The sequence below is a fragment of the Mustela nigripes genome, chromosome 12, assembly GCF_022355385.1.
Source record: "Mustela nigripes isolate SB6536 chromosome 12, MUSNIG.SB6536, whole genome shotgun sequence".
In the NCBI taxonomy this organism is placed as follows: domain Eukaryota; kingdom Metazoa; phylum Chordata; class Mammalia; order Carnivora; family Mustelidae; genus Mustela; species Mustela nigripes.
In genome coordinates this window covers 75654393-75671514 of record NC_081568.1, presented here as the reverse complement: position 1 = coordinate 75671514, position 17122 = coordinate 75654393, and the positions used below count along the sequence as shown (strand labels likewise).

The 17122-nt window shown below is 41.4% G+C and overlaps 1 protein-coding gene across 1 annotated transcript in view; it reads left to right on the top strand.

Annotated features, from left to right (window-relative positions):
• The window catches only part of ETF1 (eukaryotic translation termination factor 1), a 33218-nt gene extending 24509 nt beyond the window's left edge, over positions 1 to 8709 (top strand). Inside the window, exons 5-11 of the mRNA XM_059417667.1 lie at positions 1004 to 1142; positions 1957 to 2147; positions 3529 to 3658; positions 4213 to 4368; positions 4693 to 4757; positions 5574 to 5721; positions 6391 to 8709. Coding sequence (XP_059273650.1) covers positions 1004 to 1142; positions 1957 to 2147; positions 3529 to 3658; positions 4213 to 4368; positions 4693 to 4757; positions 5574 to 5721; positions 6391 to 6473 — 912 coding nt within the window. The 3' untranslated portion in view covers positions 6474 to 8709. The remainder of the gene's footprint in view (positions 1 to 1003; positions 1143 to 1956; positions 2148 to 3528; positions 3659 to 4212; positions 4369 to 4692; positions 4758 to 5573; positions 5722 to 6390) is intronic.
• The last annotated feature ends 8413 nt before the right edge of the window (positions 8710 to 17122 follow it).

Sequence of the window (17122 nt, the reverse complement as noted above, 5' to 3'; positions counted from 1 at the left end):
AATTTATGTCCTGTTTAATCAGGATAATTACACATTCTTACAAAGGTAAGTATTCCCTGATGAGCAGAATTACTGAAAACCTAAAATCAATCAAACTACTTAACAGATTGTGATGTAATGTGCGTAACATTCATGTCTTAATGCTAATTATCAGACATGATATGGTTAAAGATTGATTCTTAATGATTAATCCTTTTTCTGGTCAATTCTTAAAAGAAATTTTCTTCCCTAGTTTAAATGGAATGGGTATTTCTTAACTCCAAAAAAGCCTGGCCCCTAGCAGTTGTCATTTAGCAGGTGCAGACTCCCATCATGAAAACTTGCCCATCCATATGGGTTCCCAGGACTATTTAAATATTTGCTCTTTCAGGAGGCAGAACTACAGGGATGTAATTACATGCTAACCCAGAAGGAGGGGTTTCCCCCACCAAGACCAAATCACTTAGCTATATAAATACCTTTAAAATAAAATTTTTATATCCTGATATCATTAAGGATGCTCAAGACATAGGAGTTAAGTGAAACATCTCAAAACTAGATTTTTTTATAGATTTTTTTCCTGGAATTTTTTTACTCCTGGAGCCCTACTCTATAGAGTTAATTTATAGGATACTCTTTGCTATAATGAATATTGCCTGTTGATGCTGGGGTTGTACAGAAAGTAGCTTTTGGAGGTTGGTTTTTTTTTGTTGTTGGTTTGGTTTTTTGAGGTTAGACTTTAAATTTGAACGTGATGTTCCATGGATTGCCATCACTCTAAATCAAATCAAGGACTAGAATAAATCTGAACCCTAGATCTCTGTTGTTTTTTTTTCCTGCCTCTGGTTCAGAATTGTACATATGGGTTAGTTATAACTGAAGTCTAACTTATTCCATAAAATGGCTTTTCTAAGTCATACCATCTTGGATGGGGTGAAGGTGCTTGCATATGTCCTTTTAGACTTTGTCTTGACTCTAGAAAAGTTTTGGGATTTATTGTATGGTACTTATGTTTGCTTTCCAGGCTCTTACAGCATTACTTTCAGATGACAGCAAGTTTGGCTTCATTGTAATAGATGGTAGTGGTGCACTTTTTGGCACACTCCAAGGAAACACAAGAGAAGTCCTGCACAAATTCACTGTGGATCTCCCAAAGAAACATGGTAACACAGGAAGAGAACATGAGCCCACTTTCCTTGTGTCTAGCAATAAGGAAACGAATACTACAGTTGACCCTTTAAAAGTGTGGAGGTTAACGGCACCGACCCAGCTGCACATAACTTTTATTGAATATATGCATATTTAACTTTTGACTCCCCCAAAACTTACCTACTAATAACCTGTTCCTGGGAAGCCTTAGCATTAACGTAAACAGTCGATTAACATGTTAGTATGTTATATTGTATTTTGTACTGTATTCTTAAAGTTAGAGAAAAGAGAATGTTATTAAAATCATATGGAAGAGAAAATACATAATACAGAACTATTTGGTATTTATCCAAAAAAATTCATGTATAAGTGGACCCACACAATTCAAACCTTTATTATTTAAGGGTCAACTGTGAGGGGCTGGTGACTGGCTCATTTGGCGGAGCATGCAACTCTTGATCTCTGGGTTCTAAGTTCAAGACCCACCTTTGGGAGTAGAGGTTGCTTTAAAAAATAAAACCTTTTTCTTTTTCCTTTTTCTTTTAAAGAGGGGTCGACTGTGTAATGGAGGGAAATAAATACAGAGGATGGGAGAAGCATCATGAAATGACTCATGACTCCTTGGTGCCTGTGGCTTCTCTTTTGATAAAATAATTAGTAGTTACTCTCTAAAAATGTCAGTTTATGCCAAACATTTAGTTAAGGAAGTAGTGATTTTTGTTTGTCCTTTTGTTGGGTAATGACATGATTATTTAGTTTTTAATTAGCAAATTATTTTGTACTTTTTTTTAATGATGGCCCCCTTCCCCCCCACTTTTTATGTCAAAGGTAGAGGAGGTCAATCAGCCTTGCGTTTTGCTCGTTTAAGAATGGAAAAGCGACATAACTATGTTCGGAAAGTAGCTGAGACTGCTGTACAGCTGTTTATTTCTGGGGACAAAGTGAATGTGGCTGGTCTTGTTTTAGCTGGATCAGCTGACTTTAAAACTGAACTAAGTCAATCTGATATGTTTGATCAGGTAAGTGAGAAGTTGATGTTCTGTCAGTTGTTGGGTTGGGAATAAGTGTGTCCATTGAGTTCTGGGATGTGCACATCTATTTTGGTTTTGAAGTTATATATTTCATGTTTAAAAACCTAGCTCTAAAGGGGTGCCTGGGTGGCTCCATGGGTTGAGCCTCTGCATTCAGCTCAGGGTCCTGGGATTGAGCCCTGCATTAGCCTCTCTGCTTGGTAGGGAGTCTGCTTCACCCGTCTCTTCCTGCCTCTGCCTACTTGTGATCTCTCTCTCTGCCAAATAAGTAAATAAATAAAGTCTTTTAAAAAAAAAAAAAAAAACAAACCTAGCTCTAAAAAACAAACAGAAAACAACCTATGTCAGAACAGGCAGAACTCCAGGGGTTTTAAAAAAAACATTCCCCCAGGGGTGCCTGGGTTAAGTGTCTGCCTTCAACTCAGTTCATGATCCTGGAGTTTTTTGTTTGTTTGTTTGTTTGTTTGTTTGTTTGTTTGTTTTTAAAGAAAGAGATATTCCCCCATACTTTCCTGGGTCTTTTCTATCTTTTAAAACCAACCATTTTTATTTCTTTTTTTTAAAGGATTTTATTTATTTACTTGAGAGCGAGCACAAGAGCAGGGTGAGGTTCAGAGGGAGAAGCAGACTCCCCACCGAGCAGGGAGCCTCATGCAAGGCTTAGTTCTGGGACCCCCCAGGTTCATGCCCTGAGCTGAAGGCAGACTCTTAACCAACTGAGATGTGCCCCAAACCAACCATTTTTATATAGAATCATTCTGGTCCTATGCCAGCTCCTAGTTTAGTGGATTGCCATAATTGGCTTCCAAAAGGAGTGTGATGTCAAGGAAACTAGGGGATAAAAGTTTTTCTGCTCTTTTTCTGATTTATGCCTGGAGGTAAATAAAGCAGTGAAACTCAGCAGTGTGACAGAGCTGATTAGCCTGAAATATTTAATCCAGAAAGATCTTTTTTTTTTATAACTTGGCCCTGACATAACACTATTCCCAAGGTGCTCTACTGGAGAGGGAGTAGCATTACTATAGAAGTCTCAACCAAAGAAGTGGTATTGTACTCTACAAATTTAGTATGGCAGGGACTAACAGTCCCCCGTTTCCTTAACAAGAAACTTAGTCTTATTGGTGATTAATGAGTTGGCCTCTTAAGGTCTGATTGAATGGTGATATAATTAGCTGGGGAAGTTAACCTTGACAGTTTTGCTCACTGAGACCTGCTTGTGAATAAATTGGGTTCTTTCCCTGTGTTCTTCTCCTTAGACTTCAGTGTTCCATAATGCTGAGCTTTGCATGCCATTAAGAAGTAGTGGTCTCAGTAAAGGTGTTTTCAAGTACTAACGATTTTTTTTTTTTTATGTGTGTGTGTATGTCAGAGGTTGCAATCAAAAGTTTTAAAATTAGTTGATATTTCCTATGGTGGCGAAAATGGATTCAACCAAGCTATTGAGTTATCTACTGAAGTCCTCTCCAACGTGAAATTCATTCAAGAGAAGAAATTAATAGGTATCAGTGAAATGCAATTTACTTACTTACTTTCTGAAATGTTCTTGTGTGTCTGTTTGTATATACATGATATATGTATGTAACAAGATGCTGAGAAGGTAAAGGAGGAAGATTTAGCAGTTGTATTAAAAAACTTCCTCAGTGTAATCATTAATCTTCCTTTAGTTGTGAATTCCAATAAATGTGCTTATATGTCTGTTTTTTACCCATTGGCAATAGGAGCCAAAAACTTCAGTCTTATTTTGCGTATTTTCCTTTGTAATAGAGTGATGAATAGAGGTCCAAATAGAGATTAATCTGGCCATTATTTGGCTTTGTTTCTGATTTAACGGAGCACACATACTTTTCCAAATGGCTGTGTATTTGGCCCAGCCCTTAACCTCTTGAGTGGAATTCTGGAGCCTCAACTAGAGTGGTAATCATTTTTCACTGACTTTTGGCACTTAACTCATTTTTGAGTTAATTTTTTTTTTCTCTCGGATTTTGAGCAAGAAAGTCTCTATCTACAAAGGAAACTTTAATATATGTACTTACTGACCTGTTCCTAATCACAGGACGATACTTTGATGAAATCAGCCAGGACACGGGCAAGTACTGTTTTGGAGTTGAAGATACACTAAAGGCTTTAGAAATGGGAGCTGTAGAGATTCTAATAGTCTATGAAAATCTGGATATCATGAGATACGTTCTTCATTGCCAAGGCACAGAAGGTATGAGAATTAGAAAATAAAGTAAGATTGCTTTTTGTTAGTGAGCTCTTTGTTCTGGAGCTTGAGGTGGAGATTTGGGGGAGGTGGCTTCAGTCTTCATAAATTGTTTTGCTTTTACTGATAAATGTCTGCTTAAGACTGTTAAATTTCCTGAGGAAAAGAACTGTATCTTGAATGTCTTTGGTGTTTATGTATGGTAAGAGCATTGTACCTGGTAGACACACAGTGCATGCAGACTAGTATGTTTATGAAAAGAAGGTTGATAGGACTTACATCTGTTAGTATATGAAAACCAGGTTAACACATTTTTTCCTAATACTGCAGAGGAGAAAATTCTCTATCTAACTCCAGAACAAGAGAAGGATAAATCTCATTTCACAGACAAAGAGGTATGTGGTTGTTTTCCTAGTTTGCTTGTACATGCAAGGAAACATAAATCCATGTTAGAGCACTGGCAACATAAGAGTATCCACCTTGGGAAACCAAATTCCATGCTGTTGGCACTTGGGGGTTGGGGGCAGCAGGAGGTGATCACCTCTTATCTGCTACACACCAGTCTGACTCCAAGGAAGGAGGCCATGACATGGTTATGGTGGTTCATTATTTTTAGAGTAGTTAAGCATTCTCATCCTTGAAAGAGTAGAGAAGATTTGACCAACTAGTGCCTCTTCTGAACTGTGAATCTGTATTGCTTTCTTCACTTACTTGCTCTGCTCTTACACTGAAATACCTTCTGCAGGTTCAGTCTAAATGCATCTCTGTAGTAAAGTGTCCCCTGCCTGGCACAGATCCCTTAAGGATAGTAACTTCCTCAAATTGGGAGTTAAAGGACTTTGTTTTTTTGACAAGGCTACTCCTAAACCAGTTCTGGTGCATCTCTTCTGGGTTGTTAAATGAGTGCTGCCTGGAGACACTTTACAACTGTCTGACTTTAGAAATAACAACAGGAACCACCAGAAGTATGTGTTGACATTTCATCAGTGAAACAGAGCCTGAGGAGGAATGTTATTTAAAAGAGAATGTTATTTAAAATAGAACTTCTGTGCTATTAGAATTATGTCAGTAGAAACCACAGTTCATAGAGAGAGTTGTATACCCACTTAATGAGAGGAAGAATGATAATAATGATGGATGGGGAGGATAGGGCCGCTAAGTCTTGGTATAGCCTGATACATTTTTTTGGTATCTCATGGTCACCCTTATAGACAGGACAAGAACATGAGCTGATTGAGAGCATGCCCCTGCTGGAATGGTTTGCTAACAACTATAAAAAATTTGGAGCTACATTGGAAATTGTCACAGATAAGTCACAAGAAGGATCCCAGTTTGTGAAAGGATTTGGTGGAATTGGAGGTGAGTGGCAAGTAAGGAAAATAAACTTGAGGCCAGGGTCTCAAGCCAAAGCTTTCCTGGCTATCGAAAAGTCAAGTTACTTCAGGCAGAGTGGTTTATCATTGACCATGGCAGGAGATTGAAGCAACACATGGTTGCACGTTCCTTGGTTGGGACCCTTTTTTAAAGATTTGAGAGAGGAGAGTATATGTGCATGGTGAGGAGGGATGGGGAAATGGAGAGGTAAATCCAAGCAGACTGTGCTGAGCGTGAGCCTTACATAGGGCTTGATCCACCACCTGGACATCACAACCTGACCCGAGCCTAAACCAAGAGTCAAAACGCCCAACCAATGGTGCCACCACCCAGGCACCCCATGGTTAGGACCATTTTTTATTATCATTTGTTTCCTGTAATTCTACAAATTCCTTTTTATTTATTTATTTATGTTTGTTTTTTAATTTAAAGATTTTATTTATTTATTTGAGAGGGAGAGAAAGAGAGAGAGAGCACAAGAGGGGGTAAAGTCAGAGGGAGAAGCAGACTCCTGGGACTCCAGGATCATGACCAGAGCCAAAGGCTGTCGCTTAACCAACTGAGCCACCTAGGTACCCCTACAAATTGCTTATTGAAGTGAACCTTCACCATCCTGTAAACATAGGTGATTTACTCTTTGATTTGCTTCCCCAGGTATCTTGCGGTACCGAGTAGATTTCCAGGGAATGGAATACCAAGGAGGAGATGATGAATTTTTTGACCTTGATGACTACTAGGTAGTCGACATGGGTCCGGCAAAACGTGCCTCACCCTCCAGCATCCAACCCAAGGAGCATACCCGTGGTGGAATCCAAACAGATCCCTGCCTTACAATTGGAACATTTCCAGAACTTAATCCATGAGCATTGGATATTGAAAAGAAAACCGAAACAAAACCAGACCCAACCCTACACTTTGGTTTGTCATGGTGTCAGCGCAGCAGCCTACAACTAAGTTCCTAAAATGCCACTTTGGACTAATTTAAAAAAGAATCCCAGTTTTTACTTTTACTCGATGGTGAAATTGGTTGCTCTTGTATTTTATGAAAAAAAAAAATGATTTTTTTAACCTTCATACATAGAATCAAAAATACTTTAACTGCTGTAAACCTTCAAAAGTTAATAGAAATGAGATCATACTGGTTTGTTTCTTATTTTGATTGGAGAAAAATTAAATTGCTGCATTTCGCAGTGACCCATTTACATGGCATCCTCAGCTTAGACTGCATAAGAAGAAATACACGCGGTGAAATGTTGGAACCATACTCTCTTGGTCTCTGTTTAATGTTGAAAGGGTGAGCTAATAGGAGGCAATTTGAACTTCACTCCCTCACACTACTCTTCCCCCTCCAGACTGTCAGTTTCAAGGATGCAAACTGCATTGCAAAGTCAAACTGACATATATGAAGCATTTGGGCCAAGTGCACTGTTTCCTTCCACCTGTTTTGCAGGCACATTTGTGCCTAGGGTTTGGGAACCCTTAGCATCAGTTGCATTGACAAGGGTTCCCATAATAGCCTACTAGAAACCAGTTTCAGATGGGTATGATGGGGCTTCTGTGCTATTGCTGGGATTGGGAGAAATAAAACTTGCAATTTAAGTGGACTCAAAGAAATTTAAAGAATATTTTATTTTGCTTGGGTCTGTCCTTGGTAAGAGGGAGGTGGTCGTGTTTTCCTTGTGTTGGATGGCATGAGATTATGTGAATGTTTTGATTTTTTACAAATGAACTGCAAGGTTTTTCACAGAACGACTGACAAGACATGTATGACTGTGCATGTAATTATAAACCCCTGACCTCCTGGTGGGGTTGGAGCATCTTTTTCAAATATGGGATTTAACAGGCACCTCTCATAAGAGAAATTATGGGAGGGGGTGGGGAGGGCAGGGGTGGGACGGGATGGGACACAGCTTCTGGCACCAAGGACTTAACTATGGTGGATCCAAAAGTGGGCCTGAAAACCTGAAGCTTATGCTTCACAGCTGGGCTCTAAGTGGGACTGGACCCCAGCTGACATGCAAGGTCATGGCGTGCCCGAGGTGGTAACAGTGAATAAAGTGTATAGGATGTGCCCAGTGGTAGCAATGGAAATAAGTATACCAAATGGACTTTGAAGGACCAAAGGTTTTAAAAGTCAATTGGTATCATTCCCACACTGATAGGGTAGTGGGGTGCATTTGGTTTTCAAATTGGGTACTTTTAACACTTTAGTGCCTGACTGCTGTTCTTCACTGACTTGACTCAGTCACTCGTAGCTTTATTGGTCTGAACCAGCTCCTTGTTCCCAGGTTGCAGACCTGCCTATCGTTCCAATAATCCTGTTTCACTTGAATGAAGGGAGTATGTCTTAACTGTAAAGCTTCTGGTTCTCACACTGTACTCTGAGGTCCAAATGACTGTCTTTCAATGTATAACCTGATGTCTCAACCCCTAGTAAGAAGAGTCAATTCTTTGGTATTCACCAACGTGGGAGGCTTCACCGGAACAGGCTTTTGCTTTGGGCTCTGCTGTTTGTTTGCAGAACACCCAAGAGCGAGCAAACATGCTCTCTTCACAGCAGTACCTTAGGGTTTTGCCATTGTAAATGGGTCTAATGTGATATGACAAGACCAGAGAAATTGGATGTAAATTTACATTTTTGAATATGCTTGTTGTTTCACATGATACATTTAGGGTATGCAGCTCCTTTTGTAGTTTTTATTTTTACTATTTAAGTTTGGAAATGATGCCAAATTTTTGTATTTCTTTAATCAATGTGTTCTCTTTGGTGATATATATTGCATTATATATTGATGTGTGTATCAATATATACTGATATGTATTACACTTACACATACAAACACGTAAATAAGAGGGGGTGAAAACCGTAGCCTTTGCATTCTCTATAGCCTCTACAGAGAGATCCTAAGCAGCGAAATCTTGGTGTTGTGATGTACAGAAATGGAGAAGAGTATTAAACCATATTTAAGAATACATTTTGTGTGCCTGAGATTCTTTAGGATTGTTCCCTGGCGAGGTCTGAGCCACAGAGATATATTATGAGTGAGCTCTCCAAGGTGTAGTAATAGCTAATAACTTTTCAAGCCTTAGATTTTAGTTTTCTTTGTTACGTTTGCCTATGGAAAGGTATATACAAAAGATGCCTGGGGTCATGATCCCAAAGTTAACATCAGAAGGAGGTGCTGGGGCAAATCTAGTTTGTAGCTTCCCTGATTCATGTGTGCACCAAAGGAAAACCTGCCTCTTCTTTAAAAAGCTCTTTCAAGTATATTATCCCATGTAACTGGAGATTTCATGGAGGTAGATGGTGTGCCCATTCTACAACTGATGAAACAGGCCTGCAGTGGTGAAGCCAGATTTTACCCCAGGCCGAATTCCAGAGTTACTCCTTTTTCTACATCTGGTTACCTTGGGACGGTCCAGATTTGAACAGCAGAAGCTAAGTAAGCTGCTTTTCTCCCAGACCTGGTGTACTAGGTAGGAGAGTAATAACCTCATGCTAGAGCAAGCCTTCCAAGTTGGGTCAAGAGAAGAGAATTTCATTTGCAGATTTTCATTTGCTTTTTCCAAAGATGGAAGTGCTTAGGGTTCCTATTTGGTGTTTTAAGGAGCCTAGTTAAAAAACCAAGCCTAGTGGTGCAGGATTTCCTTTCTCCCTATTTAAGGAAATACATTTCACAATATTGACCAGTAGTGCTGCCAGATTTAGATGACAGCTTTGATGAAACCTAGTCACCCTCTGATAGGGGGTAGACTTGCTTGTGCATGGTGGAGGTATATAATTTTCTTCCTAATGGCATCCCTAGGTGCTGTTTGAAGTCAAAAGTTGGAAGGCAGCACACTAGTGCTGGGTACGTGGGCTGTTGTATTTGCCTGTCTGGGCCTGTAGCGTTTGCCATCTTTTGTTCTCTGGCTCCGGTTCTCATGCTGTGACGCTCCCAGACAGGCACACTCGATTCAGGGCTGAGTGCCAAGGTGGAATTTAAGCCTCATGCCAGCTTCTCCCTTGTTGCCAATTTGAGCGAGCGCCTACTGGGACTCCCACCTGCCAAGTCCCACCCTGGTGGGACTCTGCCTCAGGGACATAGGAAATGACCAGCCAAAGGGTATGGAAGCACTGGATGCCAAAGTTGCTGAGGACATGGCTGAATAACAGGAACTAGAGGTACACATGGAAACAATTCATCTCCAGGGTTCTTTGATAATCAACTCTAAACCCTGTCTGGGAATGCTGTTTCAGGTATAATCTGAAATTGCTTGGCAGGTTCATCATGGGGCTTAGTCAGGAGTCCAGGTCAAAGAGTCCCCTCTTAGGACAAACCCTTTGGTTCTGGCTCTGCATGAGTTGGCCTTGTGATTTCAGCTAAGTCCTTATTCCTTACTTTCCCCACCACGGTAAGGAAGTCTGTAATTCTAAGGAGACTTTCCAGCCTTAATGCTGTCAAGGGTAGCATCATGTGAGCAAATCTGTCAGTGACACTTTGGCTAATTATTTTAATTTCTCTGAACAGCAATTTCCCTACCTGTAATAATGCCTATTCCATAAGGACTGTCAAGGATTAAACGCAGTAAGCATGTGAAATGCATAGTACAGTGCCTGGCATTTTGCAAGGGTTCAGATGGGAGCTGTCTCTGATGGTCCTGTACTACCAACCTTGGTCCTCTGGAAGTAGCCAGGGTGAGTCTGCACTGGCAACCACGAGGTGGTGCTAGAGTTAAGGCTGTGGAATGAATTTGTTGCTTCTGGTGGGGAGATTTCTGATCGGCATTAAGAGGTACCTGGGACAGCTTGCTTACCTTAAATTTTTGAGAAATGTAGAGGGCAAACTACTAAAAGATGTAGGGATGACCAAACATCAGGGAGAACCCAGGAGTCTCAATGTGGGCTTTGAACTACCCATTTGTAAAATAACTACAATCACCAACATTGGTTGAACTGTTACCATACACAAGTACTGTGCAAGAGCATCATCTCATTTAATCCTTAGAAAAACAATGAGGTGGATATTATTTTATATCTGCTCATCCAAGTTCATAAGCTACTAAGTGACAAAATCTGGAACTCAAAGACAAGTCTATGTGGTTACAAAGCCAATGTAAATGCAGATCATTCCTCACTCAAGAAGGGAGAGAACAGTCGGCCAATACTACTAAGAAGATATGTGGACTCACTTCACCAGCCCTTGTGCTTTCAGGGACAACCAACAGCTCAGATTCATCTGGAAGGTACCCATCTAGCAATTCTATCCTTCCCCCAACACATACAAGTTTTGACTGGTCAACCCAGCACAACCACAGTTGATGGATAAAAGGAGCTTCCTTGGACTCTCTAAAAGATCCCTGTAATTGATTCAACATCTTCAGAAAAGAATGTACACACAAAATGGAATTTCTGAGAGACTAGGGCATCTGCCCCTGCTCTTAATTATGTCATCAGCAGGACAATTAAAGAAACTGAAATGTGGACTCTAGACAAAAAGTACTGTATCAATGTTAAATCTCCTGAATTTGATAACTCTACTGTGGTTATGTAAGAGAATACCCTTTTTCTTAGAAAATACACAATGAAGTATCAAGGGTTTATACTAAGACCTATTCATTAAGAAAAATTGTGAAATTTCAGAAATCTAGAAGTAAAAAAGCATTAACTATAACAGTTTAGAATCATCATGAACAACCATTATAAAACAGTGTGATGATGAGTATTTAGATTCAAACTGGTTCACAAGGTATTTAAAACACAACTTTGGTTTAGCTCTTCTTTCAAGTTTGGTTTTCACTCAGGATCTGGGTTTGACTCAGATGTCATCATTTAGAAGTTAGTTCTGTCATAGGGTTTACAGCCCAGGAGAAATCCTTATCCAGTCTTTGCCACCTGGCCCAGGTTACAAAAGAAAGCAGAGGCAGGACCATGAGAGGAGCTGCTGTCACATGCCTCAGAGATAAAATCACTGAGGGGTTGGGGGCACCTGACTGGCTCAGTCAGTAGAGCATGTTGACACTTGATCTCTGGGTTGAGTTCAAGCCCCACATTAGGTACAATCTCTATAGATTACTTTAAAAATATATTAAAAGAAAATCACTTTGGGGTTGGTCTGATGCTAGATGGATGAGATAAGGCCATGTAAAGTACAGGGCTTCTTGGGGGCCCTTGACCCCTAGCTTAGTGAACAACCATAGGGATGATGGGAAGGAGGCAGAGCTGTACATGGGACCCTAGAGCCCATTCTCGGGACAACAGTGTCATTAGATATTCTAGTCCTTTGTCTACAGTCACACCCTTATCCAGTTCTTCTGTTGTCCCACACTTTCACTTCTTAAAGAATCAAAACTTAGTATTTGAAGGGGACCTTGTTACTTCCATCCCCTCATTAAAAAGAGAAGAAAGCTGGGGCGCCTGAGTGGCTCAGTCGGTTAAGCAACTGACCTTTGGGTCAGGTCATAATCCCAGGGTCCTGGGATCAAGCCCCACATCGGGCTCCCTGCTCAGCGGAGAGCCTGCTTCTCCCTCTCCCTCTGCCTGCCACTCTCCCTACTCGTGCTATCTCTCTGTCAAATAAATTAAGAAGAGAGAAAGATAAAGCTGAACCCCAGAGACAACATAATGACCTGTCATGCTTGTGCAGCAAATGAGCAAAGCCAATATGAACACCTGATGTTAGAGCTCCAAATTCTTTGCTCTTAACACATGGATGATCTTGTTATTCTTCATCAAAATTCCATTCTCCCCCTTGTCAGGGATGAGAACAGGGAAGATCAGAGAGTAAATGGCTTGACGCCAAAGACCTAGCTGGGAGGGGAAATGTGGCCAACATCTAGGTGGGGTTATGAAAGCTGTTTTGAAGTCACTTCCCTGTGAGTCAGGGTTGGCTTGAGTGGGTAGATTAACTTGCTTCTCTAGCTCCCAGGGTTCCAGATTAGCCCAATCTAGGTTTCCCTGTCAGACTTCTAGCTTTTCCACTCTGCTGAGATACCCTGGGCTCAGCCCCTTCTGCTCAGTTCTCCATCCCCAAACAAAGGAAACCTGGAGGGCAAGCCCATTCCCCAGGGGAGGCTACAGACCAAGAAAGGAGGGTGGAAACCTCAGACAGAGGCTCTCCAAGCAATGTCAAGGATCTTTTAAGGTAAGGGCAAAGAAGTAGGGACAATCCGCCACATGGGAGAAGATAGGTGGGAGATCAGAGCGGGATTAAGAAGGAGGAATAACCAGTGTGATGTGGGGACACCTGCCCCATGTTACATGGCCATCCAGAGCCACATACATTCTCAGCCTAGGCTGTCCAAGGGATGGGATGGACCAACCATCTCATGATACAATCCCCACTGAAAGGCCTCCAGAAAAGGACTCTATCAGTAATAGGGCAGGATGTCATCTAGGGAAGAGGAGGTGAAGTTCCTTTAGATAATGTTGCATTCCTGTACTCAGGGCTGGAGGCCCTCCCTTACACCCCTATCAAACTCTAATTCTGAAGATAGGTAGCACAGAAGGAAGGGGTTTGCCCTTCCCTTGGCAGCTGAGCAAAGGCCCTCAGAAACCCAATCTCCCCAGCTTTCTGATTCCACAGACACAGTCCACTACCACACCATTCCTTAAATTAGATCTGGGTTAACCTGGTCTTATTCTTTCATTTGAGCATTTAGAGACCTATCTTGTGTGCTGGGCCTGTGCAAGATGCTGGGATACAGTGATGAACAATGGCAGGCACTATCCCTGTCCTTCAGGAGCAGAGGCAGGTAGCAAGGAATGACAGAGTGAGGAGTGCTGGAAAAGAAGCGATGGGCAGAATGGCTCCCACTTCATCTGGGACTACCTGACCTGCCTGGTAAGCAGGAGGGGAGCCTGGAGAGAGAACTAGGTTTGGAGAGGCAGAGGGGTTGGTCCTGTCTTGATCCAAAGACCAGGATGCCGCTCAGATTTTAGGACACTGATTATTTTCACCCAGCTATCATCTTTTGTTATTGTTTATTTACAGCTTTATTGAGGTATAATTTAAAAACTTTAAAGTTCACCCACTGTAAATATAGTTTATGGAATAGATCTGTACAACTGCACAAACACAATCCAACGTCCATTGCCCCAAAAGGGTTGTGTGCCCTTCAGCAGTCAATCCTGCTCCCACTCCCAGCCCTACCCAACCACTGATCTGCTTTGACTCCCTAGTTTGCCTTTCCTAGAAACTCTGTATTACTAGACAAGTACAACATGTAGTCTTTTACATGGTTACACTTATTTGATTTAAGCTCCTTTTAAATTAACTTTTAAGAAACATCCATGTTATTACATGTTTACTCCCTTTTATTGCTGAGGAGTGTGATACATTAAGAAATATATATTTGGTCTCTTTCCCCAGGTACTGGCACATAGCTCCTAAAACCCTTGAAGTCTCCACAGTGATGAGTGCATTTCATATGCTAATGAGATGACTAGTGGCAGGGTCCCCCTAGATAGCTTCAGGATGGAGCCAGGTTGCCAGAAAGGCCTAATCAGGTTTTGGAATGTTCAGCCCCACTTAGCAGAAGGAAGGTCTGGAGGTTAAGTTAATCACCAATGGTCAATGATTTAATCAATGTCTGTGTAATGATGCTTCCATTAAAACTCTTTCTAAATTATGGGGTTCAAAGAGCTTCCAGGTTGGTGAACCCACTGAGGCATTGGGAGGTCTCCTTGTAATTCCATATGAATTTGAGGATTAGCTTTTTCATTTCTGCAAAAAAGACCACTGGAATTTTGACACAGACTGTACTGACTCTGTAGATTGTTTTGGGTAGTATTGCCATATTAAAGATATTAAGTCTTCCAATCCACAAATATGGTATGTCTTTCCATTTATTTTTTTTTTTTAATTTATTTATTTGAGAGAGAGACAGTGAGAGAGAGCATGAGCGAGGAGAAGGCCAGAGGGAGAAGCAGACTCCCCATGGAGCTGGGAGCCTGTTGCGGGACTCGATCCCGGGACTCCAGGATCATGACCTGAGACGAAGGCAGTCGTCCAACCAACTGAGCCACCCAGGCGCCCCTGTCTTTCCATTTATTTAGGTCTTTAGTTTCCTTCAACTATGTACAAATCTTTCACTTCCTTGGTTAAGTTTATTCCTGGGTATTTTATTCTTCTGAATGCTACTATAAATAGAATTGTTTTCTTGATTTCCTTTTTGGATTGTTCACTGCTGGTGTCATTCTGGTTTTCATTTGCATTTCCCTGATGACTAATGATGTTGAGCATCTTTTCATGTGCTTATTAGCCATTCCTACAGCTCTTTTCATAGAATGTAATCTTTCATTCTTTTTTTTTCCTCTAGACTTGTTTATTCTATTCTAATGTTTCATTTTAACTGAAACACAGTTGACACAATGTCACATTAGCTTCAGATGTACAACATAGTGATTGGACAACTCTATAATTATACTATGCTCACTACAAGCACAGCTAATATCCTAATCTTTCATTCTTTTTCCAGAGAGAAGGGGAGGGGGTGGAGAGAAGGTGTGAGGGAGAGAAAGAATCTTAAGCAGACCTCATGCCGAGCACAGAGCCTCATGCAGGGCTCAATCTCACCACCCTAAAACTATGACCTGAGTTGAAATCAAGAATTGAATGCTTAACCGACTGAGCCACACAAACTCCCCTAATCTTTCATTCTTAATCTCCAACTCTGCCATTTCCATAAGTGGAGACAGCAGGAGTTCCTTTGTCTCTTAGATACCCTTCTTCTTCCCTTCTTCAATTCTCTTTATTTTCAAAAAGTACTTAACAGGTAGAGAGGCAGCACAGGTCGGGGAGTTAAGAACACAGGGACTGGAACCAGACAACTATGTTCCAACTCTGCCACTTACTAACTGCGTGACCTTGTACACAATTTAACTTAACCTTACTCAACTTCTCTTTCGCCTCCTTCAAATTTAACATAGGGTGTTTTGTTAAATAAACTGTTTCTTCCATTTGTTCCATAAAATAAGTGACTACCCCCAGGCAGTATTATCCTAGACCCTACAATACAGTAAGGATCAAAAGACCACAACTGCCTTCCCAGTGGGCTTTCAGGCTAGTGAAAGCCTGAGCAATGTGAAATTCCTATTACAATGAACACATATGAAGTCTATTGCACAGGACTCTGACCAAGCCAGAGAGCCCAGAGAAGGCTTTTCTAAGAACAATGACGTTTGGGGCACCTGGGTGGCTCAGTGGTTGGGCCTCTGCCTTCGGCTCGGGTCATGATCTCGGGGTCCTGGGATAGAGCCCCAAGTCGGGCTCTCTCCTCGGAGGGAAGCCTGCTTCCCCCTCTCTCTGCCTGCCTCTCTGCCTACTTGTGATCTCTGTCAAATAAATAAATAAAATCTCTTAAAAATTTTAAAAAAAAGAACAATGACTCTTGAACTAAGCACAAAGGTGTTAACTAGGCAAAAATGAGGAACTTCCCAACACTTGGGAAGGAGGGGGAGAGTACAGTTGAGCAGGTAGGTGAAGACTAGTGTGGAGGAAGCTCAGAGAATGAAGGAGTGCAACAGAAAATGAAACTAGAAGAGAGGCCAACAAGCACAGAACAGGCTAAGCTTCAAGGCCTTGCTGAGAACTTGAAACTTTATTCTGAAGATTATGAAAAGTCATTCAGGTGTTTTAGGAAGGAGGATGACAATGCAGATTTTTGAAATTTGTTTCATATTTGAGAAGACAATGTGGAGCTGAGTCTTAAAGCACTGGAACACTTAACATCCAAGTAGAACACTGTTTATCAAGCCATGAAAAAGAGGGCTTCAAGAAGAGATGATCACATACAAGTCAAATGCTGCTAAAAATTACTGAAGTAAGAAGAGGACTAAAAAAATCCACTGGATTCAGAAATAAGAGGTCCCTGGTATATCTGAGGAGTCCCCAAACACCACTGCTCAGCCTCCAGAGCCCGTCTGTCATCTCCAGGCCTCATGGCCACTGCCTCAGGACTTACCCTCTAGCAGATCAGAGGTCTATCTCATTAAGTTTCTTAGGAAGATTCCCTGGCAGCTCTCCTGGCTGGCTATACTAGCTGTGTCATGGGGTGAGGCCAGTTCAAACATGTCTGTCCACCTCATCTAACCATCTCCTCCATCTTGCTGTTTGGGAGCCAGATGTTCCTGCTGGGTACCACCATAAGAGCAGCCTCTTACAACAGTTAAGCACTACTCTGAAGTCAGATACCAATTCCTATCACAGTTCTAACACCTATCAAGATCTTTTTTTTTTTTTTTTTAAAGATTTTATTTATTTATTTGACAGACAGAGATCACAAGTAGGCAGAGAGGCAGGCAGAGAGAGAGAGAGAGAAAGAGGGAAGCAGGCTTCCTGCAGAGCACAGAGCCCGATGCGGGGCTCGATCCCAGGACCCTGAGATCATGACCCGAGCCGAAGGC